Here is a 25,625-nt window from a genome sequence, read left to right as displayed (position 1 = left end):
CTCCTAGGTGCCAATCAATCCCTTCATGCCTCGTTGGTGGCTCTAGTGACTCTGGCAACTCATAAGGTGACATCACAGTAGGGAACTCATGCCCACTCTCTACTACAGCCCTAGGACTCTAAAAGAATTGAGCTGTCTGCTCTGTACCTTAACCTACCCTGTCTTTCTTCCTAGGACCCCTCCCTATAGAATCATAGAACACTAGAATTAGAAGGGACCTCAGGAAGTCATCAAGTTCAGTCCCCTGCCCTCATGTCAGAACCAAGCACCAAGAAAAAAAACCAAGAGCAGGGTTCAGCAACCTTTCAGAGGTGGAATGTTGAAATTTGACTTATTTGCCTCTACATACGGGTCCAAGTGCTGGTGATACTTTTTAAAGTCAATAATAGTCCTACTTACAGCAGCTTCATTACTAAATAAATGAAGATGAAGGGATCGGCAACCTTTCAGAAATGGCGTACCAAGATTTAACTTATTCACAGATCTGTGTGCTGGGGGAAGAAGGGGATAGGGGAGGCAAGGGCAGGCTGGGTACAATTACCTTATTTTCTGAACCAGCTGCAGCCGGGGAGAATGGTTTAATTTAAATTATGAAGCAGATTAAGTGTTTTAACTTTCTCATGTTAGTTTATCAAACTTCATTTTAAATAAAGTAAAATATTATGTCCAACACTAAAGGTTTCAATGTTTTCTTTATTTATGGCAGGGGTGAGGAATCCTTTTTGGGTCAGAGGTCATTGACCCACAGAAAAAAATCAGTTGGGGACCACACAAGTGAGAAGCAAAAAACCTCCTCCAAAACCCCACCAACTCTCACTGATGTGGTCCCCAAATGAGACACCTCACTTCTCTGGTGCTCCCGCCCATGGGGTGAGGGGAAGAGACCGGGAGTACTGAGGTTTGGGGCTTCCCACAAGCCAGAATTACTTTTCTGGGGTTCCAGTGGATTTTGTGGACCCCCTTAGGCTCTAGGGTGGGGACAAAAATGTGGGGTTCAGTGTGTGGGACAGGGCTGCCAGCAAGTGGGGTAGGGATGGGCAGGAGGTGGAGTGTAGGAGTGGTGAGGGCGAGAGGTCTCGGTGGGAGCTAGGGTGCAGAAATAAGCTGGGAGTAGGGTATCTGGCCAGGGGAAGAAGGCAGAAGCAAGGGACAGGGAAGGAGAGGGCTGAGGGCAGGCTGTCTGGCCATAGGGCAGGAGCAGACAGATTTTCTGGCCGGGGGTGGGGGGGAATGAGTGAGGGAGTGGGGGTCTGAGCATGAGGAGGTGGGGGGGCACTCACTTATTTTCGCTCCGGTTGGCAGGCAGGCACGGCATGGCAGTGAGTGTGGCCGCAGTGCAGGATCACTAGCTTGCCCAGCAGCCACTGACACAGGGGGCAGCCAAGCAGGGGTCACCCAGCACCTCGCCTGGTCCCTCGGGGCTGCCGGCGGGCCAGGGCAGCAGGCGCAGCGCTTTCTGGCACAGGCTGAGCTCCAGGCTCTTGGCCAGCTCCCGCAGCCCCTTGGACTGCAGGTGGGCCAGCCGGGCGGCGGCACTGTAGGCCTCCAGAGCCTCGGCCATGTGGCTGGTGTGGGCCAACGTGTCCCCCGGCACGGGCAGAGGCCCCACTCGGGCTGCGGCAGCTCAGGTAGCTGTGAGCCGCTCAGCTTCATGCTGCCCGCTCCGCTCTCCAGCAGCCCCAAGGTGCGGCGGTCCCCCCGGCAGCGGCGGGCTGAAGGAGGAGGCCGGACCTGGGGCCCTGCATGGCAGAGGCAGTCCCACAGGGGGACGGAGAGGGCCGTGCAGAGCGCAGGGGTGGTGCAGGAGGTGGCAGGGATTTGCTAGCAGCAGCGCACAGTGCAGCCAGCTCAGCGGTGCCTCCCAGCACAGAGCCACTGTGCGTGCAGCCTAACCTGCTGCCAGCACCCTCCCCTTTCCCCGGCAGCAGATTAGGCTGCACGCACTGCATCTGGCTCGGGAGTGCCTCCAAATGCAGAGCCATTGTGCACGCAACCTAACCTGCTGGCAGGGAAGAGGAAGGGCGCCGGCAGTAGGTTAGGCTACGCATGCCACTCAAAATCAGCTCACATGCTCCTCGTGTCATGTGTGCCGAGGGTTGCCGACCCCTGATCTACACACCTGATAGACATTTATCTAACCTGCTCTTAAATATCTCCAGTGATGGAGATTCTACAACCTCCCTAGGCAATTTATTCCAGTGTTTAACCACCTTGACAGGAAATTTTTCCTAATGTCCAACCTATACCTTCCTTGCTGCAGTTTAAGCCCATTGCTTCTTGCCCTATCCTCAGAGGCCAAGGAGAATAATGTTTCTCCCTTCTCCTTGTGATATCCTTTTAGATACTTGAAAACTGCAATCATGTCCCCTCTCAGTCTTCTCTTTTCCAAACTAAACAAACTCAGTTCTTTCAGTCTTCCCCCATAGGACGTGTTTTCTTGATCGTTAATAATTTTTGTTGCTCTTCTGTGGACCTTCTCCAGTTTCTCCACATCTTTCCTGAAATGTGATGCCCAGAATGGGACACAAGACTTCAGTTGAAGCCTAATCAGTGCAGAGTAGAGCAGAAGAATGACTTCTCATGCCTTGCTCATAACACTCCTGTCAGTGCATCCCAGAATCATGTTTGCTTTTTTTGCAACAGTGTCTTGCTTTTAACTCAGTGGTCCCCAACGCGGCACTTGCCGGGGCATTTATGTACGCCCACCTAGTGACCAGGGCTGGCCCGAGCCATTCTTGCATCCTCAAAGGTATTTGGTGCCTAACTCCCATTGACATCAGTAGGGTTTAGGTGCCTAAATACCTTTGGGGCTCTGGACATTCTCTGTACCAGGGAGGCAGCTGTAACTGGTGCCAGTGAGGCTGAAGACTAGCCCCCCTATACAGCCACCCAGCCTGTGACAGGCTTGGAGTGAGTATGGAAAGAGCGCTGCCACTGCCTTCTCTCTTGAGCTCCTCCTCCTTCCCTCCCTCCCTCCCCGCCTGGGGAGAAGGGAGGGGGAGAGCCCCTTGGAGCCCCCTGCTTCAGGGGGCTGAAAGGATAAATCCAGGAATGTCTGTGGGGTGCTCAGATACCACTGTGAGGCAGGATACAGAATCCAGACAGGTAGGCTGATATTCTCAAAGGATTTAGATTCCTAAAGCCTAGTGAAATCAAGGGGAATAAGGCATCAGAATCTTTTTGAGCATCTGGCCTGTGGAATTTGATTTAGGATCAGTAGGACATACCTATCCCCACAGTAGGTAAGTCAGGGCATTATAGAACAACACTAGCATAAGCTGCCTCATTTATACAAAAAGTGAAACCAAACAGCCTTCGTTCCTCTCTATACCCGTGCATTGACATTCTTGGGCTATGTCTACACTACCAGGTTATTTCAAAATAAATTATTTTGAAATAATAACTCCCAAAATAACTATTTCAAAATAAGCCTGTTCCTCTTCACAAGCTGGAGTTATTATTTGAAATAACAAGCTCATTATTTTGAAATAACAGGCTTGGTAGTGTGGATGCTTTCCTTGTTATTTCGAAATAAGGGGAGTTATTTCTATAACTTCCCAGTGTAGACGTGCCCTAGGGCTAAAGTCATATAAAGCTACGCAACTTTGGCTATGTCAATTGCATAGCATAAGCCAAAATAGCTTAATTCAGCTTTTGGCACTGTCTACATAGCAGGAAGTTGAAGGAAGAACACTCTTCCTTTCACTTCCCTTACTTCTCGTGAAATGAGGGTTACAGGAGTCAGAGTAAGAAGTCCTGCAGCTCAACATTAGGCTTATACTGTAGATGTACGCTATGTTATTTTGGAATAACGTCAGGTATTCCGAAATAATGCTGCTGTGTAGACATGCCCAGAGGCTAGGTCTACACTGGCAGGTTCTTGCGCAATAACGGCCATTCTTGCACAAGAACCTGCGGAGTGTCCACACTGCCCACCCGCTCTCGCGCAAGAAGATTTACAGTATGGTGTCGGAAGACAAGTCTTCTTGTGCAAGAGCTACGCTCTTTTCTAACAAGTGTAAGCCCTCTTGTGCAAGAGCTCTTGTGCAAGAGGACAGTGTGGACACGCGGCAGCAGGGGTTTCTTGCGCGAGAAATCCCTATGGCTAAAATGGCCATCAGAGCTTTCTTGCGCAAGACAGTGTCCACACTGCCGTGAATGCTCTTGCGAAAAAGCACATGGCAGTGTGGATGTGTTCTTGCGCAAGAGTCCTTGCACAAGAACCCTTGCGTAAGATGTTCTTGTGCAAGAACCCGCCAGTGTAGACATAGCCTAAGAGAACAGAGAACCATATTGGCCATTCCCTCAGCCAGTCCCTCCCTGTGCTGGCATCATTGCCACTTGCTCTAGTCTATAAATCATTTAGGACAGGGAATTTCTGTCTTGTAAAACACCAAACTCATCTATGATTAGTTCTTCTGATTTTTTATTTTAACTCATAAGCCCGATAAAAAAGGCTGATATGAAAGTTGAAATCAGTGTTTATCCAGTAAACCGTTGAGAACATTAAAGGCTCGTCTACACAATGGTTATGGGGGTATGATTCTAAAGCACACCAGTATGTTGCTCATTAATTGGTTAAAATGCACTAGGGAACATTACAAAAAGATAACTCAGAACGCTATACACAAAGAGAAAGCCTCCCTTCCCCCCCCCCCCCCGACTTTTGGACTTGTTCACAGAACTCAATTTGCTAACAATACCCCCCTAAATGAAAGAACCCCAAAACAGAGCCCTATCTGTGATCTAGAACAGCAGCAGGTATTTCTCCAGTGTCTGTTGCCACGCTATCTAAGTAACATGGATTCAGCGAACCGCTCCAAAATGGTCTACTTGCAGCAGTTAATGGACTAGCTAGAGATGGCAGTGACCAATTAAACCATACAATGCACCTCCCAGTGACACAGCTGTCTCCCTTCTTGTGTAGGGATTGTGGCTTCTGGATGCCCTAGAGGAACATCTGCTATTGCACTGTCTGTATCTGCACCGAACCCCTTCAGTAACTTGTTTCTCCTTATGTTAACAGGTTTCCTTCTATGTCTGGTGATTCTACTGATGTGAAAGCTCTCTAATGTGAGTACCCAGCAGCAGGCTTCTGCTGTCTGTGGTCTGGACTTTGACTCTCAAAGTGATCTGCCAGCTCCCTCATCTCCCCGTAAAGGCCAATGTGTTAGACCATCCATGTCCATTTGCTATGACATACATCAGTGTTGATGAGAGACAGGAACACTGCCGGGTGATTTTGAGCTGCCAGAATAATCAGCTGTATGCACAACATGGCCTAAAGGATTTTTCAGTTAGCAGCATGCACCCACTAAGGAGCTTAGAGACTCGGATTCTTGCTGGGGACTTCAACGCTGTAGACTCATGTCACCTAGGCAAGGCAAGCTTGGCCAGTGCCGCAGAAACCCGGCTGTATCGGAGCGTTGAGAATCTACACTGGGCAACAGTTGCGGACTCGAGTCTGTATTCCCACTGCCGGAGCATGGACAATGAGCTGCTTTTCCACTACAAAGGTGCCAGTTACTGGTCTGAAGGCTCTGCAGAGAGAGCTCCACCCCCGAGCACAGCAGACCCTTGCAGGCACTCTGAGCGAACATCATCATCTGCGCGAAATGTCCCCCTTCCTCCTTTTGCCAAAGTGCCTCAGTGGCTTTTCCCTTCCCCGGAGGAGAGGGCCCTACATGGGGATGCCAAAAAAGAACTGAAGGAGAAGCTGAGGATTCACAGCGCCAAGGTGGTGGCAGTGCCCTGCAAACCCGTGCGTCCCCAAGCACCTTTGACCAGCTTGGTGGCGAAGGAGTTCTCAGCATGCCGGGTGTGTCAGCAGTGCAAAAACGGGTGCTCTGTACACTGCTGTGCGGTGTTTGTGGAACACGCTGCCCTCAGTCATGGCTCTGCAGTGGTGCTGGGGAGACAAAGGCCATGTTTTACATGCAGGATACCCTGTCCGGAAGACATCAAGCAGGAAGCTCGGAGGAGGTTGCAACTGAGAAGACAGAACAGCTCTCCCAGCCTGACGCTCCATCATGCCAGAGAAAGCCAAGAGATTGTCAAATCCAGAACCACTGGATCCCTGAAGGGATGTGATGGGGAGACTGAAGCCAAAGGGGCGGGAGAGCTGAGCAGAAAAGGACACTGTAAAGGGAGGCTCTACATCCCTACCTTTGAGGAGTTCAAAAGAATGAGAAACAAGGAGACATGTTTATCTGCAGGTACCAATGAGCCAACAAAGTGCCTGAGTGAGGGGTCTCTGGCAAGCCAGACTCTGGAAAGGGAAAACCATAAGAACATCTGCACAGCTGTGCCTCAAGAAGCCCTGGAAGCTAAACTCACCAGCAATTCCACAGAAACAGCGGATGACTCCGATGACGTGTTTCATGAAAGCCACATTGCTGCTGGCTCTGTCCATTATCGAGACATTCCAGCCACGTGGGGCAGCTTCAGTTTGCTCAGCGGAGCTGGAGCTAACCAATGTCTGCTGAAGGATAGTAGCGAGCAGTTATCAAGTGCCGATACGTCCCCAGTCCCTATTTGCTCTAGCCCGATTCCACTATCACCTTTGCCAGCAATAGCAATCCATGGGCAGGGGGAGGAGGTCTGCAGTGATGAGCAGCAGGGATTAGACTTGAGACAACTGAGTGGAGTCCTTCACTTCGCTGGACAGGCACTGGGTTCTGAAGCCCAGTCTTCTTGCTGTCCATCGCTGCTGTTAGAAGCCACAGACCTATCCAGTTACGGAGCTAAGCTACAAAAAATGAAGGATGAGTTCATAGGCTCAGCACTGGATCTTATTAAGAAAAGGTAAAATTCCCTGTTGGGACCCTGAAAGCAGTCCTGGTTGAGGGGTCTACGTCTCTCTCCCCGTACGTACGTGCAACTCCCATTGGCATGAGTACTCTGCAGTTATACACAGCCACTCAGCATAGGACCTCGGAGTTACACAACCTAGACCCAACAGATATGACTATTTATTAGTTGTATTATCACAGTACCTAGGCATAAATCGGATTCCCATGTTTCCACTATTTTTTAATCCTAATAGAAGTAGGTATTTGACACAAACATTCCCTTTAGTTTTGCAACACAAACTTTACACTATTCTGCCAGTACCTGAGTTTTACACAGAGGACACTCATAAGGTCAGCCCTCTTTATCAATGAAAGAGAGATATGCACCATGTTTGCTCCCCTAGGGAACAATTATTTACATTGGGTTTGATAATAAACAGAAGTGTTTTTATTAAGTACAAAAAGTAGGATTTAAGTGTGTGCAAGTGAAAACAGACATTTCAAAGTAAGTTACTAAGCCAAAAAAACCAAAACACACCAGCTAATCCTAATACACTATGAAACTTGCTACATGCAAATTCTTAGTATGTTCTAATTCTCTCTCTCATAAGTTAGGCAGCCTCCTAGCTTTGATCCAATCTTTCTCCATTTCAGTCTTAGATATTTCCAGCAGGCATCTTAGATGATAAGTGGGGGGGTCTCCTGACATCTGGCAACTCCCTCTATTGTTTGATTTCCCTGTTTATATCCCTTTGCCCAAGGCGAGAATGCTTTTGTTCAGTTCAGGTTTTTCTTACCTTGAGTGGAAAACTACCAGACCCAACATGGGTTCCAGCATCAGGTAGCCTGGCCACATGTCTTCGTAGGAGCAACCACTGTTTGGACTTACAGGAAAAACAAAACCATTCACAAGTTGTTAACTTGACCACCAAGTCATCAAGCTCGTAAAGTATCACTGATGGCTTTTACTGGTATATATCCACTAATAAAACCAGTTTCTACTTAATATTTCTAATTTTACATACAAGAAAGATACATGCACAGGAATAGGACATACAGATTCAGCAAATTACAACTTTCAAAATGACATGTTACATCACCCATTTTGCATTAAGTGTCTTTGAGTTATGCATATTTGTATTCATAAGCTAATTTTCATAAAGCTGGGGGGCACAACAGAGGAATCTAGCTGGAGTCTCAGGCTTGTAACAAAATCCAAACTCACCACTTTTACTCCCATGTCACTTGAGAGGGCACAGAAATAGTTGGGACATACTCCTGCTCCCACTGAAGGGAGTGAGGCCCAGATGTATTTATGCTCCTAACACCCATTGACATCAAAGTTAGGAGCTTGACTACCTTTGTGGATTTGGGCTGACTTTGGCTCCATCAGGAGCAGGAGTGGGCCTTTGAAAGATGTGCTGATGAACACATCAGTGAGAATCACGTGTCTCCTGGTTTTACATGCCCAGTTACAGTTCTACCAAGCAGTTTTGTCTTTAATTAATGGTACCATTAATTCCCTCCCTGGTAACCCACAATTATTTACTTTAGACTCATGTAAATGTTTAATAGTTTAACATTGAACATTTATTTGATTTGTGACTTTGGGATGGTGGAAACCTATAAGTCTCTCATGAACCATTTAATCCCATTGGCTCACAGAAGAGTCCCTGCTGGGAGGAGACAATGGTTTACCAGGGTAAATCCTACCTAGGTGTTTACATGTAAATTGCACTTTCTGAGCTATCTAAGCCATGTGGAATCAGTATCCAGGGCAAGGGCCCGCAAAGAGCTGGGGACTCTTACATTGTTCAGCTATGCATTTGGGAGGACGAGATAGAAATGAGATCATCTATTGAAGGAAAGCCCAGGGCAAGGGCTGTTCTCCTGCAGTCTCTCTCTCCCTAGGGGAGATGTTTAAGGAGAAAGACCCCACAGGAGAAAAAGTTGGTAGATGAAAGAGCTGTTGTCAAGGGCAATGAAAAGCAAAGCCAACGAGATCAGGGAAAGTGTAAAAAGAGGTTCAGAGGGAGACTGCACAGCCACATGGAACCTCTCACTTCCCTGCATAGTTCCCTGCCTGCCTGAAAGCTTAGCGTGAAGGTGAACCAACTTCAAAAATCAACCCATCAGACCAATTAACCTCTAAACAGCCCAAGAGATTTTACCCTTTGGGTGGAGCAGTGCCAGAGACTCCATTAAGTCCACTGGGGACTTTGCTACTGCTGTCAACTTTATGTGACAGGTGCTGAGATGCTACAGTGATGGATAAAACGCTGTGGCTGATTGAGAGACAGACAGTGCTGCTGCATCTTTGCTGGGCTCTGCCTCGCATATTTCTTCCCAGCTGAATTTTCTTGTGCTTTGGCCTGCAACTGAGTGTGGCAACCTCGGATCCCAAAGCACACAAGGCCGGGATGGATAGCACTCCAGGCTCCGAGACACAAAACAGCTCAGCTAGGAAGAGTCGTACTGGGGTCCAGAACAGAGGCAGCTGGGTCCTGAGCGTGGTAATATGGTAGAAAGCGGGTGGTACTAGGGAAAGGCTCACAATATGGTGTCAAGTGTGACACATTCTGGATCCAACACAAACTGCAGCATCTTGCCCACTGTTCACCAGTGGGCCATGACTAGCAGACAGCATAGATGATTTTAGAGAAGACAGTGAACATCCGGCAGGAACAGCTCTGAAGGAATAAGGCTAGCATGTGGCTAGAGGAAGGAACGTCAGATTGGGTCAGTATAAATGGGAGGAAGCAATGGAGGATGCTGAGAGGGAAGATGAATAATCCAGAAGATGCACAAGGGAATGAAGTTCTGAGGCCTAGAGAAGAGAAAACGAACTAGGTATAGTGCTTTGTGTATGAACTGAGAACAACAGCCCTAAGTTAAGGGGCTAGCAGAGACCTTGGCGTCCTGGCAAGAGGGTCTTTAGAAAAGGAAATGAATATCGCTAAGGACATGGGTGAACGCTAGAACAATAGAGGGAACTCTGGAATAACTGAAAGGGAGCAGGAAGGTCAGCGAAGCTGGTGGATGGAAGAGTTCGACTATCAAGAAGATGTTGTGGCAGACTCTGGCCAGAGTTAGGGAAGAGTCTGAATGAGCCAAGTGTGTGAGGAAAGAGAATTTTAGATTCTGGAGGAATATCTGATGAGAGGGGGAAAGAGGGCCCAGTGGAAGTGGTGGCAGATGAGGAGAAAGGAAGGAAGATCACTTCAGAAGCATTGGCTAGAGATGGGCTGGGAATGGGCCTCCGCTATAGTATTCAACCATATTAGTATTAAAATGAGCACATGTAGATAGCAACCTTCATCAAAAGGGCCCCACTGCAGCTTGCAAACGTCCTTTCTTACAGAGGGAATTGCTTTACCCACCACTGTAATGCAACCACATCTGCGGTGGTGAACGGGGCACTGCACAGAAAATTAAATCAAAAAGGGGAGAGCACTGTATGGAGTTAAGATTCCAGGGGGCCATTTTTAAAGAGGCAGTATGAATTAAAAGCAGGCTCAGGTGACAATATCCCACCATAGGTAGACTAATCCCAAAGAGTCGTCCCTTTGTGGCGTTCCCACAGGAACGCGACTTAGACAAAGATAAGATAGTGTGGGTCCTTTTAGCGGATCTGAAGGCAAACAGCAGTAGGCAGTCTGCACTAGGTATGGTGTCAATTATGTAATCATCACCTTCCCAGCCACAGCGCTATGTCAAACAGTAACAGACAAAGGATGCCATGGAAACATCACAGAGGTCACATTTAAAAAACCGAGAGGCAAGGAGCAGGCCCTGGGCGGCCGCTGCGCACCAACGGGTGCTGTCCAGCTGTGTGAGAGTGCAAACACACTTCCCCTTTGCACTCCTCTGAGCCTGCTTCAGGGTGCACAAAGTGGGCTGCCCCTGCACAGGTTGGAGCCTAAGCCAAAAGCTCAGCCAAGGAAGAATCCCAGCTCACCCCTCTTGCTGCAGAGGGAGAAGGAATGGCAGGAGAGCTCCAACTCTGTGGTGCTAAAGGATCATGCTTGCAGCACTGGGAAGAGCCTCCTTGGACTGGTGAAACCAGCCCAATCACAGTGCAGCAGCCACAGTGGGGAAAGCAGCATTAACTCCGGTACATTGCACAAGCAGCGTATTTTGTGGTGTAGCTCCCACCGCAACACCAATAACCTGTGTAGTGAGCAAAGCAGATATAAAGAAAGCTGCATTCATATGCAGCGTGGATACTGCGGTAGGAATCAGAGCTGTTGCGTTTCTTACCTGTAACTGGCCAACGCTAGTGCAGATTTCATTTCTTCACTCTAAAGTAGTCTATTTTTTGCACTCTTTTCTCATTCAAAACCACCTGGACACTCCCATTTCCCAGGGAGGGTCGCCTTTGGAAATGTTTAGAAGAATCAACAAATATATAAAAGCCACAAAAACTCAAGCTGCGAGTGAGCTCCCCAAACACCATTCCCAGAGCACATTTCATGAGAAGAGCTCCGAGCAGTATGCAAACATGAATGAATGATCACAGCTTTGTGAGTTAAGTCTGTATGGTCTGGTGGATAAGACACTGCAGAGGGAAACAGGTGATATGAGTTCCATTCCTGACTCTGCTGCTAGGAGAGCTTGGGCAAGTTGCTGCCCACCCTGGGCCTCAGTTTCCCTTCCCACTTTTTGTATGTTTAGATTGGGGCAGGAAAAATCTCTTGCTTCATGTTTGCACAGTTCCTAGCACAGTGGGTCCCTTATCTCAGTAAGGGATTTTAGAGGCCACTGTAATATGAACAGCATCATAATTTTGTTATTCCTGTTCTACAGAGGGGACAATAGAGGCATAAAGAGTGACAGGGCATAACAGGATCCACACAGCAGGTCAGTGGAAGAGCCAGAAATAAAACTCAGGGGTCCTGATTCCCAGCCTTCTGCTAGCATTGCACGATTACAGTGGCAATCTATACTATCACAATCATACGCAAATTGTGCAAATCCTCTTCTGGTCCAGCTGAGATCTAGAAGCACAGAAGTGTGTGAAAATGAAAATACTCATTTGAAAAATTACCCAGCTATTCAGGCCTAATAAACTCAAATTCAGTCTGAGTTCTCACTTTCTTAGGACCAGATTCAGGTTGGGGTCTGTGCTCATTCTCTTTAGCTGAGCCGGTTCACTCATCCCTAATTATAAAGGAAGTATCAATGTGTGACAGTACTGGGAGCTGCAGTTTAGCCGCTGTCAGGCGTCAGCAGTAGCCTAGGAGTAAAAAGCTATGAAAAGAATAAGCCGTCATGCTGAAAGGTATTGGTTAGTCACAAACACTGATATTTCAGTCCCCTGTATCTCCCTGTTCAGTTACACCAAGGTTGTCTGTATACGGTCCTGAGGGACAGCCCTTCTTGTTAAAGGAATTTGAACCCAGGGAAATGAAACTTCCTCTTCCAGAGTGCCTAGTGATATAAACCCAAAGCAAAGTCCTCATGAGCACTCCCCTCCTATTCTTCACCCATTGATTGGCTCATCTATCAATATTCCACCAAATCCTGTTCCTGTCTTCCCTAGAAATAACTTATTTTATTAGAGACACTGGCCATTTAGAATCATAGAACCATAGAGCTGGAAGAGACCTTAGAAAGTCATCAAGTCCAGCCCCTACTCTAGGCAGGACCAATCCCAACTAAATCAATTTAAATTGAGTATGCTTTTTAAAATGAGTTCAAAGCAGTGACAGACACTACAGTCTCCTTCTGGGCCAGTTTTTATGGTTTTATAGCCACTCTTTCCCATTTTAAAAGTCCCTTGTGACTGAGTGATTACCACACAGAGTGGGACCTGACTACAAAGAAACGGATCATTCCCAAAATGTGAGCGGTACAGCATGGAAATGGTGGACTACAGGCTTCTTTAAATGCTACCAAAGGGCTTGGTCCAAAGTCCATTGCCCTCAGTAGAACTCTTTCCAATTACTTCAATGAGTTTTGAATTAGGCCCATATTTAATAAGCTGGAAAAAAATTAAGGGTAAAATATTTTCCTGTTTAACTTATAGAACTATTAGGGCTTGCTTGTCCCCGTAGAAGGTAACATTTTTCACATATGTAATATAATTTGTATGTTGACAGTGTCTCTTTGAATAACAGCAAGAATGTAACTGGTCTTAAAAATATGTTTCTGGTCTGCATTGGGGGTTCCTCATAATTTACAAACAAAAAATGTCCCATGAGTCTACAAGACATGAGCAGTTATTCTGCATTTGCACTGCTGTGAGATCTGAGCTCATTTTGGATCCTTAAACCACACACGTGTTTAATTAAAACAAGAGAACGGCGCAAACCCTTCCTGTCTGGATTCTTCTTTGAATGAGGGTGCTCAGATTTCAGATTACCTCCTAGCTCCTAGGTGTGGCTGCAAATGCAGGTAGATGATGTTGATCGGAATCTGCTCCTTCCCTTGCAGCTGCAGCGCAGAGACTGCTGCCGACTCCCCAGCCACAGAATCATGTGACCCCAGGAAAGCTGATCTCTCTTCTCTGGAGGACAGTGACCAATACGCAGTAATTTCCATGGCAACGCGGAGGTGGAAAAACAAGCCAAATGATGAGACACCTAGTGACATTCAACCTGCAGGAAGCGTAAGGAAAAATTCCTCTTTGACCCCAGGCACGTGCCTGGCACTGGGCACTAGCCACCATTAGTGTCTAATCAGTGAGAGAGTCTGGGGGATACAAACGAGGCTGATTTCTGACTGCAGGCATGGAGGTAGAAAGGAAAGTTGTAAATCAATTCTGCTTTGTTAAATGATGCTTTCCTGTTGCATTATTTTTAATTCAATGATTTTTCCTGGCAAGTTCTAGTGTAAAAGGCGCTAGTTCTTCCCTCCCCTCTGTACAGGCCACCCCTGGCTTGCTGAGGCCGGAACACCACTTTGTGTGTGTATAATCTCCAAATAACCCCCAAGGACTTCCTTCCACCTCCCCACCCCCTCGAGCGCAGCACGGACACTCGCTGTGTAACCAACTAATCATACATTCAAGCTCTTTTAAACAGTGAGGGTTAGTTTTTTAAGATGTGGCTGAAACAGGACCTGTTGAGTGACTGATCCATCTGAGTGTGCGTCTACAGTGCAGGGCTTAACTAGAAATAAGCTATGCAAATTGAGCTATGTCAATTGCGTATCTTATTTTGAAATAGGGTGCGTCTGCACAGCACTTGTTTCGAAATAGAGCACTCTTCCTCCGACTTCCCTTTTTCCTCGTACAGTGAGGGTTACAGGAACCGGAGTAAGAAGTCCTCCAGCTTGACAGTATTTCAACACTATTTTGAAATAGCTGCCTGCTGTGTAGACGCAGACTAAGTTATTTCAGAAGAGCGTTGCAGTGTAGACCTACCCTGAGCCTGGCAGAGACAGTGGGCTCAGTCTTACTCTGCTGGCACTGGTAGCTGTATTACAGCAGTGCCTAGATCAGGACCCCATTATACAACCGCAGAGAAAGAGAGCAGAAGAGGACACAGAGGTGATCCATGATCCCACAACAGAGCTGGGTTTTGAACTCAGGTTTCCTAACCCCCATGCTGTGGTCCTAGCCCCAGACTGCACAGCCTCCCTCTTGAGTGGCAGCTTTGCCATTGACTCAGTGGCAGCAGGATCGGGCTCTGTCATTGCAGCCTGCAGAGCGCCTGCTGTCTCTATCGCTGCTTTCAGCTCCGACTGAGCTTTACATCATTTCCCTGCCCCTGTCCTAATGCCACTTGCCTTTGTTGCAGAGTTCTGGCCCCAGCTGCCGCAGATCCAGCTTTGACATTGCCCAGGACATTGCAGGCTGCACCAAAGCCCAGCGGGAGTGCCGGCTGCGGCCTCATTTCAGCGACCCCATGCCAACGGACGCTGTGAAGAGAAAACAGCTGGAGCTGAAGATAGCTGCAGCAGCCCGGCAACACGCGCAGAAGCGCCGGCAGGAGAGAGACCACGGTACCTGCGCCGGTACCTGCATGGAACGGCTGGACTGCCCTGGCCCTTCCTTGGTCTAATTGTAACAGGAGACCCTGCTCCCTCAACAGGGGCAGTGTAGAATTCAGTGGTGATGGGCCAGATCCTGATCTCCGTTACACTGATGGAGTAACTCCACAGACTTCAGGGGCGTTCTGGGCTTACACTGGTGTAAAGGATTCAGAATCTGGTCACGGGTGTTGTATAAATGGAGCTTGGTGATGCTGGTGTAGCCTGGGCTAGCCCCAGAGTGGAGGGAGGGGGCCCTAGCAGGCATGTGAACCGACTTAGCCATTTCTGTACCACCCCACAGGATCCCCTCCTGCGGAAGACTAGCAGGAAGGGGACATGGCCAGGCTTCCTATGCTCTGGCTAATCCCAGCTGCCCCAAAGGCCATCAGGGACTGTGGGCAGCTGGGTTCGACTTAGGGCAACTCCTGCTCTCACCTCCAGAACGGGCTCCCAGCTCTGACACAGAGATCCAATGGCCCTACTAGATACAAAATCTGCACTGGCATAAGGGAGAGGAGATTCGGTCCAAAGCCCCTGCTCCTGGGGGAGGCAGTGCCTGGAACTGCCCTGCCCTGAGGGTGGGAGGACACGGAAAAGAGGAGCTAATTGGTGTGTAGCCACAGGCATTCCCACCTGCCCGTTTATAGCACAGCACAGCACAGCATAGCACAGCAGTGGCTCTGCCTCTGCTCCCCTCCACGGCTTCCACTGCTCCCTGCAGCGCCTTCCGCACTGAGACAATGCAGCCCTCCCTAGCTAGGCCCCTCACTGCTCTGGGCCTCCAAACTCCACACTAAACACAAAGAAACTAACACTTCGCTTCTCTTGGAGAGGCCCTGACAGGCAACAGCCTTCCCCAGGGGCGGGTCCCTGCTCTCCACCAGCTGAGCTGGGCTCTCTCTTTTTAGCCTCTCCCAGAAAGCCTGACATCTGCTTCAGGTGTCACACTTAAGGTGGATCGGGCCCTCAGCAGCCCATTAACCTCTTCCTCCCTTCTGTGCGATTTGCACAGCCCCTTCACAAGATGTTGTCCATAATTGATAACTAATAAAAGGGTTCCTGCACTCAAAGGTTCCTCTGGTAACTGGCTCCCTCTAGGTACACGTTCTGAATAACATCCCCTACCACTGTCGGCTTTATTTTTTAGCCTCAGCAGATCACAACCTTGAAACATCCAGGGGGGGGGGGGGGGGGCAGAAGGGCTTATTATTTGCCTGGCACTAGACAGCATACCGAGCCCTGCAGAATAAATGGTGGGGAGAGAGCACAAGCCATTTCACAGAACCCAAAGCCCAGCGATGTCCTTGCTGCACTTCCCAGCTTGAATCCCTGAGCGACCGATGGTTATTAAAGGTCCATTGTAAGGGTCAGATCCCCAGCTGTTGTACACAGGGGTGGCTGTATTGACTCTGCTGAGTTGCACCAGCTAAGGATTGGGTCCTAGCTCAATGAGTGAGCTGCAGCGTTTGAAGTCAGAGCAGACATGTGCACAAGCCCCGGTGAATCGGGGCTGTGTGTTTGCAGAGTCTCCTGACACAGGCACTAACAGGCGGGTGCAAGCCCCCAGCTTGGAGTGTGCTGAGTGAGCTCTTCCTATCCTGAGCCATGTTTGTGTCTGTGCTTTGCGCAGGTCCAGTGGTGGCTAAAGCAAACGCCTCTTATGGCAGCAGCTTTGATGAGAACAGCCATGCCCCACGCAGCTCCCTGCGATCCAAGCACCGCTGGAGCAACGTCAGCAGCCTGAGCGCGGACAGCGGCATCGTTGGCCTAGCCGACGAGAAGGATGATGCCGAGGCCGGCGGCACGACCAGAACCAGAGCAGCAGAGGTGGAGCGGGCAGATAGCGGCATCGGCCAAGCACTGGCCAGGAAGTGGAAAAACAGGGCTTCTGAAACACTGACCTCCTTGCAGGCCTGGGAGGCGCACCGGCCCTGCACGGACTGCGGCGAGAGAGATTTCCCAGTGGAGACAGACACACAGAATCAGAACAAGAGACGAGACCTGTGTGCAAAGTGCCAGAAGCGCCGGACAGAGCGAAAGGAGTCGATCCTGGAGTTCGTCAACACAGAAGCCAGCTACGGCGAGGACCTGCGGATCATCAAGGAGGAGTTCTACCTCCCCATGCAGTCGGCTGGGCTGCTGACACACGAGCAGCTGCTGGTGGTGTTCAGCAATATCCAGGAGCTGATTGACCTCAATGAAAATTTTCTAGAGTATCTCCAGGAGGAAATTGACCAAGCCTTTGATCAGGTACCATCCCTGCACTCAGCTTTGCTTCTGCCCTTAGGATCAGTGGCTGGGTCAATAAGGCCACATCATAGTAATAATTGAGAGGCAGCATTGTCTGGTGGTTATGGCACGGGACTGAGGATAGGACTCATGGGTTCTGTTTCCCAGTTCTCGGCCTCTTACCAGTCAGCATTCTGTTCAAAGGCCTCTGTCTCAGTTTTTTCTTATGCATTGAGTGCTTCTCTGGCTGTCTCTGGGGCTTCTTTGATGCCCCCTGTGGCTGCCTTTGTGGCATTTTTCCTGCTTCTCTATCTCGTGCACACAGCTCCATCAAAAATACCAAGCCTCCTGCTTTTGCATTCGATCCACAAGCAAACCCCTCCACCCATGTAGTTCAGCTCCCTGACCAGCCTTGCAGGTGGCTTGTGTTTTGGGTGGTGGCTCCTGTTTTTTAGTTGTTTATTCCATCAAGGAGCTGAATTGCTTCTTACATTTATCCAGCAAGAAGGGCAGCTGATGCACCAACCAGCTTCAATGAGGTTTCACCTAACCACCAGTGTAACGTTACCTCAAGTGGGGAACACAGTCCCTTCAGAATAGCAAGCAATACAAAAGTTACATTAGAGATTGGGGCCTCCGGGAGTGTCGCCAGCTCTGGGAGGAGCAACCAGACACTGGAGGACCCTGCAGAGTGGGCATAATGAACATAGGTCCAATAATGTCCAACTCCAGTCAAACCACTGGCTCCCACTATCTTAGAAAGCCCCAGCCTGTGGAAAGCGGGCAGTGGTCTATGACTGTAGAAGTCACTCGGAGCACAGAGCCTGTGTTCAGGAGGTCAGGTCCATGCGGCATTTGCAATACCTTCCAAGCTTTCGCAAGGTGTCTCAAATGAAACCTCTGCAAACCCACATCATGTTGGAAACCCAAAGCACCTTCCCAACCCACTACACAGGCTGGCTCCAGTGTGGGTTCTGCAGCCCATGTCACTTCACCAGCCAAATTCAAGATGGATTATCATGTCACAAGGGGAACGGGCCGTGTAAATGAGTCTGGGATTAGAAAGGACAAATAGGGCTCTTGCAAATGTGTTTCTGTGCTCAACGGGGACTGTAAAACTGACATCATGGGGCAACATCCTTATTGTCTCTCCATCACAGGTGCTCAGCCTACACAGAAAAAATGTTCCATGTAATGCCTGCCCCGCCCTGCAAACTCAGCCTGGAGCAGGGAGTCAGAGGGATTTTTCCTTTTCGTACATTGTCACCAATCAAGACTCTTCAAGCCAGATTACACTCTTTATTTATGCACGGGTGACTCCATTAGTAGAGCTGGTGGAAAGCAGAATTGCTGATCTGTGGAAAACACTACATTTCAAATCCAAGCATGTGACATTGTTTCCACTGAAAATGTGTTAAAAATTGACATGTTCCTGCAAAATATGTTGACGTTTACAAAACACCATTTTGCAGTGGAAAACTGCCCATGACAAATGATTTGAGCAGCTCTACCCATTAGCCACACAGAGAAACCGATCTGAGCTTGGTACACAGAGCTGTTGATCCACCAGAAAAAGGGATGTAAATGTAACCAGCAAGCCTCACCCATTAAGGGTCAAGCTTACAGGTTCCGGTTAACTGGCAGGGGCTGGAGTAGCTCCCTGCCCACCCCGGACAGGGAGCTGCTCCAGTCCCACAGGGCCCACACACCGGCTCCCTCGGAGCAGGGTCGGCAGGGGCTGCCAGGCCTATTCTTGGAGAGCCAGCTGCAGAGCCCACAGCAAAGCCTCCTGGGAGCCGGCTTCACTGCTGGCCTTACTGGCCCCAATCCCAGAGAGCTCACAGCGCATGTAACTGTGCGGATTTTTAGCAGTTAAGCAGTTCCATTTTTAAACAACTTTTTACATCCTTAACCAGAAGGGACATTCGCCCTTAGCCAGGTTGACACTGCAGGGCTAAGAACCACTAAAAAAGGTGCAGATCTGACACAGAAACCCTGAGAAAAGATTTGCTAAGCCAGAAGGTGCCATTTTTACATAGTCATTTTTCAGTAGAAAAAAGGAAATTTCATGGTAAATAGCTGTTTCCTTTCCATGTGTGTAATGAAATATGATCCAGAATCAGGATATGGTGCCAGATAAGACCACACTTGAAGCCAACCGGGTCCAATTCTGATCAATTACGTAACTGCAAATCTAGAAAACCAAAGCTGTGAGGTTAACTCCAGATTTATGTAAGGATACCTGAGGGCCAAAGCTGGCTCTGTGATGTGCCAAATTCCATTTAGCCTGGCTGCTGGGGGCTTTCAGCAAACATTGCTTAAAGCTGAGGGCATTTTGCACAGACAGTTTGCTGGTCACCCTTAATGTGCAGCATTGTATGACACCCCCTCATCTGACTCTCCCCCACAGCACAGCACAATGCAATCACTGCCACATGGCTGCAGGGATGCTATCCCAAGATACCCAGCCCACTGATACAGAGATTGTGGGGTGGGACAAAACATAAGCCTAGTACAGCAGGGGTGTACAGGTGACAAGCTCAGACTTTCTGCTTTCTTCATAGGGAACACAATCCATTAGCTGCAGTATTCAAGCCGGAAGTTTACATACTTTGGAGACCACCTCCTCCCCCAACACACATATATGTAAACCATGCCACATGCATGTCTTTAATTGCAATGACTTCCATAACACAGTAGCCAGGCCCCAGGTTCCTAGCGTCTTCCACAGGAAGAACAGACATGTGCCAAGTCAGAATTGCCTGTCAGCAATTTCTCAAGCAGATGGACAGTGAAAGCAGCTGTTGTTTGTATTGCCAGTTGCTCCCCTCTGGCTGCCTCTTTCTTCCTTTGTCTGTAGCCCTCTTTGCCACCGCAATATATTCCTGCACTAAAAGGCTACAGGATTATTACCTTTCTCACAGCAGTATCACAGCACGAACTCCAGGGTACTGGGTATGCAAACATCTGAGCCAGCCAATGGCCTTGCCTGGCACCAAATTCTTATTCTGTGTCTTATTTTATTACATGCATAGAAAGAAAACAGCAATTTACCATGAAATTTATTTTTACAAAGCATTGCAGAGTCCCATCTCGCCCAGAGGAGAGCCATTAAAGGCACCTTGGTGCACCAGCCAGCCCCGATAGCTCAGGACAGAGACAAGGCAATCCCTGAACAGTACCTGAGTTACGCTCCACTCCTGCCCACTTTTCTCAAACCTTGTCTGTGTCATTTACGAGCCCTGGTGTCAGCCCTCCCTGGCACTCCTTTGTGGCAAATGGGCAGCAGTACTAGCTCTGGATCAGCCCGCTGGGGAGAATAGGGATGTAAGCGACTACTCGACTATCCAATAAGCAAAAGCTTATCGGATCGTTGACTAGTCCCTCAACTAGTCACTTCCCCCCTACTTGCTGCCTCTATCAAAAGCTGGTTCCCCCCAGCACCATCTCGATGGGGGGCAGGGAGACAGACATGCCTCTGCTTTTTAAATGTATCAAGAGCCTACTGTCTCTTAATACATTTAAAAATAAGAAGCATGGGGGGGGGGACCCGGCGTGAGCTGGGAATCAGATATCCGGGCTCACACTGGGTCCTTCCTGCTGCGCTTTAGACATTTAAAAGGGAGAACCGCAGCGGGGTTAGCTCCCAGGGTCGATAAGTGGGGGAGCTGCAGCGGGGTTAGCACTTAAAAGTTCAAAGCGGTACCATGGCAGCACTTTCAACTGAAAGTGTGGCCACAGCAGGAGTGTAGGAAGAAAGCCCTCCCAGCAATCTATGTAAACTACCTCTACCAGGGGAGTAGCTAACAGCGCTGGCAGTGAGGCTCCCAGTGCTGTACCCTGGTTCACGCTAGTGCTTTACAGCGCTGTAACTTGCTGTGCTCGGGGGGGGGGAGGGGATGTTTTCTCACACCCCTGAGTCATAAAGTTACAGCACTGTAAAGTGCCAGTGTAGACAGGATGGATGGGGATGGGCTCCCATGGGAGCCCTGAAAGGAGGCACTTCAGCAAGACAAGGGTGACTGTGGCACAGAGCACAAAGGGGAACAGAGTGGAGGAAAGAGAGGATTGGGCAAGTTTCCAAGAAAGATGGGGATCAGTTTCCTAGCAGGCAGATTCAGACCCCCAGAAACTTCATGATCTGTGTGCTTTTGAGGGAGGGAGGGTCCTGGGGTCTTAGCTAGGAGGCAGGAGGCTCCTGTTGGGTTATTGCCCTGGCAAAAAAAAAAAAAAACCCCATCAAGCTGGCAGATTCTGGCAAGTCCAAAGAACTTAAATAAGCAGCCCAACAGTTCTGCAGGCTGCTCTCTATCACCTACATTGCAGATGCTGTCAGCAGTACTTGGAAGAAAGCAGTTCAGCCTCAGGAGCAGCACTCTAGTATAGGACTTAGGAGATCAGAATGCTAGTGTCAGCTCTGCCACTGAAGTGTTGTGTAACCTTGGGTGAGTCACTTAGCCACAGCTCCTCATAGGTAGTTCAGCACCTAACTCCCATTAACATCAATGAGAGATATGCATCTAAATGCCTTTGAAGAGCTGGGCCATAGCCTCTGCAGCTCCATTTCTCTATCTGTGAAAACGGACACTCACTGTAAAGCGCATTAAGCTCCTGGAATTAAAAAGCAGGAAGGATTGTTTCCATTAAATTAGCCTTGGCGTTTCTTGCTGTCTTGAGCAATGTGGGAGATTCAATGTCCAATGAGCTGGCGCCTCTGAAAATCTGGTCCACAGACTCTTCTCATGCAGACGCTACCAGGCTTAGTAGTCTGACCTGCACACAAGGTGACTGCTTAGTGTAGTAAGTGCGCTGCCCACGAGGAAGCATGCCCAGGGTTGGCATCGGCCCAGGCGAGCCCCCGTCTCTCCTCAATTGACCACCTGGCTACTTGTGTGTCTGCAGGGTGACGAGGACCTGATGACCGTGTGCATTGGCGAGATCTTTCTGGAGTTTGTCAACATGCTGCCAGCCTTTCAGACCTACTGTCTGCAGCAGTCTTCTTCGGTGAACATGCTCAATGCCCTGGAGAAGGAGAAAGAGCTACTCAGGTAGGGGGGGCTGAGTGTGTCTGTCGTGGGCTATGAGAACCGAAGAGATTCAGAAAAGCATCAGCCCTGGCGCCTAGAGACTGAAGCCATCCATGTGGGAAAGAGGCAGTTCAGGCTTCCCAAGGTGCGTCACTTCTGGCCTGATGCGACTCCCTCTAGGAGCGAGAGGGTAATTCCCCCTCCTTAGCCCATTTGGTCTTTAGCCTTTCTGCTGGGGTACCCCACAGGGACACCAGTGGTGGTGGATTTTATGACACCGACACTTGTCCACTCAGGACTGGACTGAGGCCCAGCAAATTCATTTCATATGGGTCATCAAACAGTCCAAAATGGGAACAGCTCTCAGTCACTGCTTACCAATGCCATGTTTTCCACTGTATGGTAGACTCCTCAGTGGGAAGCAGTGTGGCCACGTACGTTTAGCACGGGAGAGGGACTCAGAAGCCCTGGGCCATATTCACAGGTCTGCCACTGGCCGCTGGGTGCCCTTGAGCACATCACATCACTGCTCTGAGCCTCAGTTTCCCCATCTGTAAAATGAGGATAATGTTACTGCCCTCCATTGCAAAGTGCTTTGAGATCTGCTGACAAACTGCACTGTATAAGAGCAGTAGTAGTATTGGAGCGGGGGTGGGAAACCTAAGGCCTGGGGAGCCTGTGCTGGCGCTCCAGCCTCCATACTGTCCCCACGTGCTCTCCCCTCCGCCAGGCTCTGGTGTGCAAGGGAAATGTGGGGAATCATCATCTTTTTTTTGCTTCTCACTTGTGTGCAGCCCCCAACTGATTTTTCTGAGGGTCAGTGGCCCCCTACCCAGAAAAGGTTCCCCAGCCCTGTAGTAGAGGGTCCAGGTATAACTAATCCTGACTCAACAGTGCAGGGTGATGAGCTGCTAGTGATCTCATGAGGTCCTTTCCAGCTCTGCATTTCTATGGTTATTATCAAATGCAAATTGGGGTACCAGTGAGGCTAGGCTGATTCCCTCCAGCTGTAGATCTGGCCCTAAACACTTTACAGTCCTTTGGTGGAGAACTGTTATCAAGTGAAGCGATTCGTTCCATAATGCAGTGCATCCCTCAGGTGCTGATGACAACTCTAAACTTAAGAAGTTCAGAGCACCAGAAGCCTGTGAAAGCCAACGGGGGTCCCAGGTGTTCAGCTCCTCACATCATGATGCCCTTGTAATGTCCAGGGGCTTAGGGGCATTACAAAGCAGTAGTCTGGTGTACACGGCCATTGGGGAAATCCACGCCAGAGGCAGCGCAGGGCAATGGTCAGAGTTCTCTCAGGGATCAGTAGCTGGAAGATCCGATGCAAGGGGCTGGGTCAATGGGTTGAGGAAGGGCAAGGTGGCAAGGCAGTGTTAAGGGAGGTGGTGGTCTGTTCTTCAGAAAACTACCTCTTCCTGTTGGGGCCTTTATGTAGCCAACATACCCAGTGAGGGTGCTGCCTGATCATCCAATCAGAGGCCTCAGCATGCTGCCTGATCATCCAATCAGAGGCTTCGGCATGGTGCTGTGGGCTTGCAGGTCTTTAGCACTCAAGTCTGTCAGTCTGGGCTGGTGGTTCACTGTGGTGCATTGACTAAGGATGCTGTCTAAGGAGCTGGGTCCAATACCAGTGTTCTGACAGTCCTTCGTTTGCATTCTAATTTCATTGTCTGCTGGCAGAACGACCCTGGGATGATTCCCTTTTTTAAACCCCCACAGAATATTTCTCAACGTTTCCCAGAACGACAATACGGTGCTTCGGCGCATGAATCTGAGATCCTTCCTGATGGCCCCCTTGCAGAGAGTCACCAAGTACCCGCTGCTACTCAGCAGGATCATCAAAGCCACCATTGAGTACCACCCGGATCACGGCAGCCTGCGGGAAGCCAAGAGCCGCATTGAGTCCCACCTGGAACACATCAACATGAAAACCAAGCAGGAAGGGAACACGTGGACCCTGCGCTCCTTCCGCCAAGACAGCAAGAAGAACAGGGAAGTCATCAATATTGAGATGAGGGAAACCGCCATCAAAACCATGGGCTGGCTGCGGGAGGAGACGCGCTTTGTGATGGAAGGGCCCCTGCAGCTTGCCCAGCCGCCTGATGGCCAATGGGTAAAGAAGGGCAGCAAGACCTTGAAATTTCAGAACATGCAGGTACTGCTTATGGTCAACATAAAGCGAGTGTCTGACTCTAGCCTTGAGGCTGCTGAGCTGGGACCCGTGAAAGATGCCGTCCTGGTGCTGATCCGGGACAAAAACAATGGGAAATTCAGTTTGCTCAGGGAACCCCTGAGGCTGAGTAACTGCGTCGTCTCCGCAGACCCCGACAGCAGTGATACATTTGAGCTCATTGAGATCAGGCGGGAGGCATTTGTATTCCGGGACGGGGACACAGCGCGAACTCACCACTGGTTCAGGCAGATTAGGAGATACTCGAGAGAGCTGGGTTCTTGGAAGAAGCGGCGGAATGCTCTGCCCAACATCATGATAAGCACATCCCATAACAGGTCTTGAGATCTAGGGAGAATGTTGGAAAAGACTGGGCTAAACCAGTGAGAACTGCACGGAACCGTCCCTGGACTCAAGGGTTGAATTCAACCCTGACTCTATCAACAATCGTGGAGTTACACCAGGAATAAGTCTGGCCTAACGAGGGTGATAAATTACTGGCAGCATTGCAACCGGCTATTACAGCCTCACCTGGGATTCCAGCAAGAAGGACTTAACATCCTATTTGTGACTCATTCGCCTATTATGATTAGACTTCTTATGAGGAGCAGGTCTCTGGAAAGAAACTAATGAGCTAAAGTTGTTAATATTGCACTGAGAGTTAATGGTGTCAGGTGCTTGACAGTACAGGGCTGTGATGAGGAGCTCATCTTGATCATGAGTAAGGTATCATTGTTGCACATATTTAATCAGCATTAAATAAAGCCAAGGTCAAAGGTTGGTGCAGTATTACTGAATGAAGGAGGAGGTTTGGACAGTATAACTCTCGAGTTTGACTGGTTTCCTCTCTCTTTCCCAAGAACTATATTTTATTATCTGATTCCTACTGAGTTCAGTGAAATATGCTGTTGGGGGGAGTGGGGGAATCAATTGTTCTCTTTTAAACCAAACAAAGCAGATGCAGATTTGCTCAGATTTAATCAGAGTTGTATGAAAGTACAAACCGAAAAAGCAGATGAAATGTACTCAGCTTTCTTTCCAAAATAATTGTAGAACACTCTGGAAGAGCAATATCCCCTACATTTAAAATCATCAGGTTTTTAACTGGCTTTAAGATATGTCAGAAGACTGATATAATGATACATCTGAAATATTTCAGAACTGTGGGTTTGTAAATAAGGGTCTGTAACCACTTCCAGTAAATTTCAAAGTCTGTGATTATTTAAAGATGTAATCTAGTGTATTTCAAAAGTTTAAAAAAGAAACAGTTTACATTGTACTGTAGTTTAACAACAAAATGTTTTAATAATTATGTTTCAATGATCCTAGATGGGTATTTTGTTTATTTTTGGGTCCACTTCTTTTCTAGGATTAGAATTTCATTGATTGCAGATTGTGTTTAGCTGAACAAGGAAACACAGA

General features: G+C 48.9%; 1 protein-coding gene across 1 annotated transcript; it reads left to right on the top strand.

The window, feature by feature from the left end:
* The first annotated feature begins 5,194 nt into the window (after window positions 1-5,194).
* On the top strand, window positions 5,195-25,013 carry LOC102443795 (uncharacterized). Its single transcript, XM_075934396.1, has 6 exons — window positions 5,195-6,804; window positions 13,227-13,401; window positions 14,534-14,738; window positions 16,399-17,018; window positions 21,900-22,045; window positions 23,753-25,013. The coding sequence occupies exons 1-6, from the start codon at window positions 5,195-5,197 to the stop codon at window positions 24,546-24,548; spliced, it is 3,552 nt and encodes a 1,183-aa protein (XP_075790511.1). The 3' UTR covers window positions 24,549-25,013.
* Window positions 25,014-25,625: the final 612 nt, after the last annotated feature.

Source organism: Pelodiscus sinensis, chromosome 7 (assembly GCF_049634645.1).
Source record: "Pelodiscus sinensis isolate JC-2024 chromosome 7, ASM4963464v1, whole genome shotgun sequence".
In the NCBI taxonomy this organism is placed as follows: Eukaryota; Metazoa; Chordata; order Testudines; family Trionychidae; genus Pelodiscus; species Pelodiscus sinensis.
Note: the sequence above shows the minus strand (reverse complement) of the source record. Positions and strands in the feature narration are given on the sequence as shown.

Bases quoted from the DNA above. Each gene is read 5' to 3' on its own strand.
- LOC102443795 (XM_075934396.1), top strand. From the start codon at position 5,195: ATGACATACATCAGTGTTGATGAGAGACAGGAACACTGCCGGGTGATT. The intron at 6,805-13,226 runs GTAAAATTCCCT...CTTCCCTTGCAG, and splicing joins CTGGATCTTATTAAGAAAAG to CTGCAGCGCAGAGACTGCTG. The intron at 13,402-14,533 runs GTAAGGAAAAAT...CCTTTGTTGCAG, and splicing joins ACATTCAACCTGCAGGAAGC to AGTTCTGGCCCCAGCTGCCG.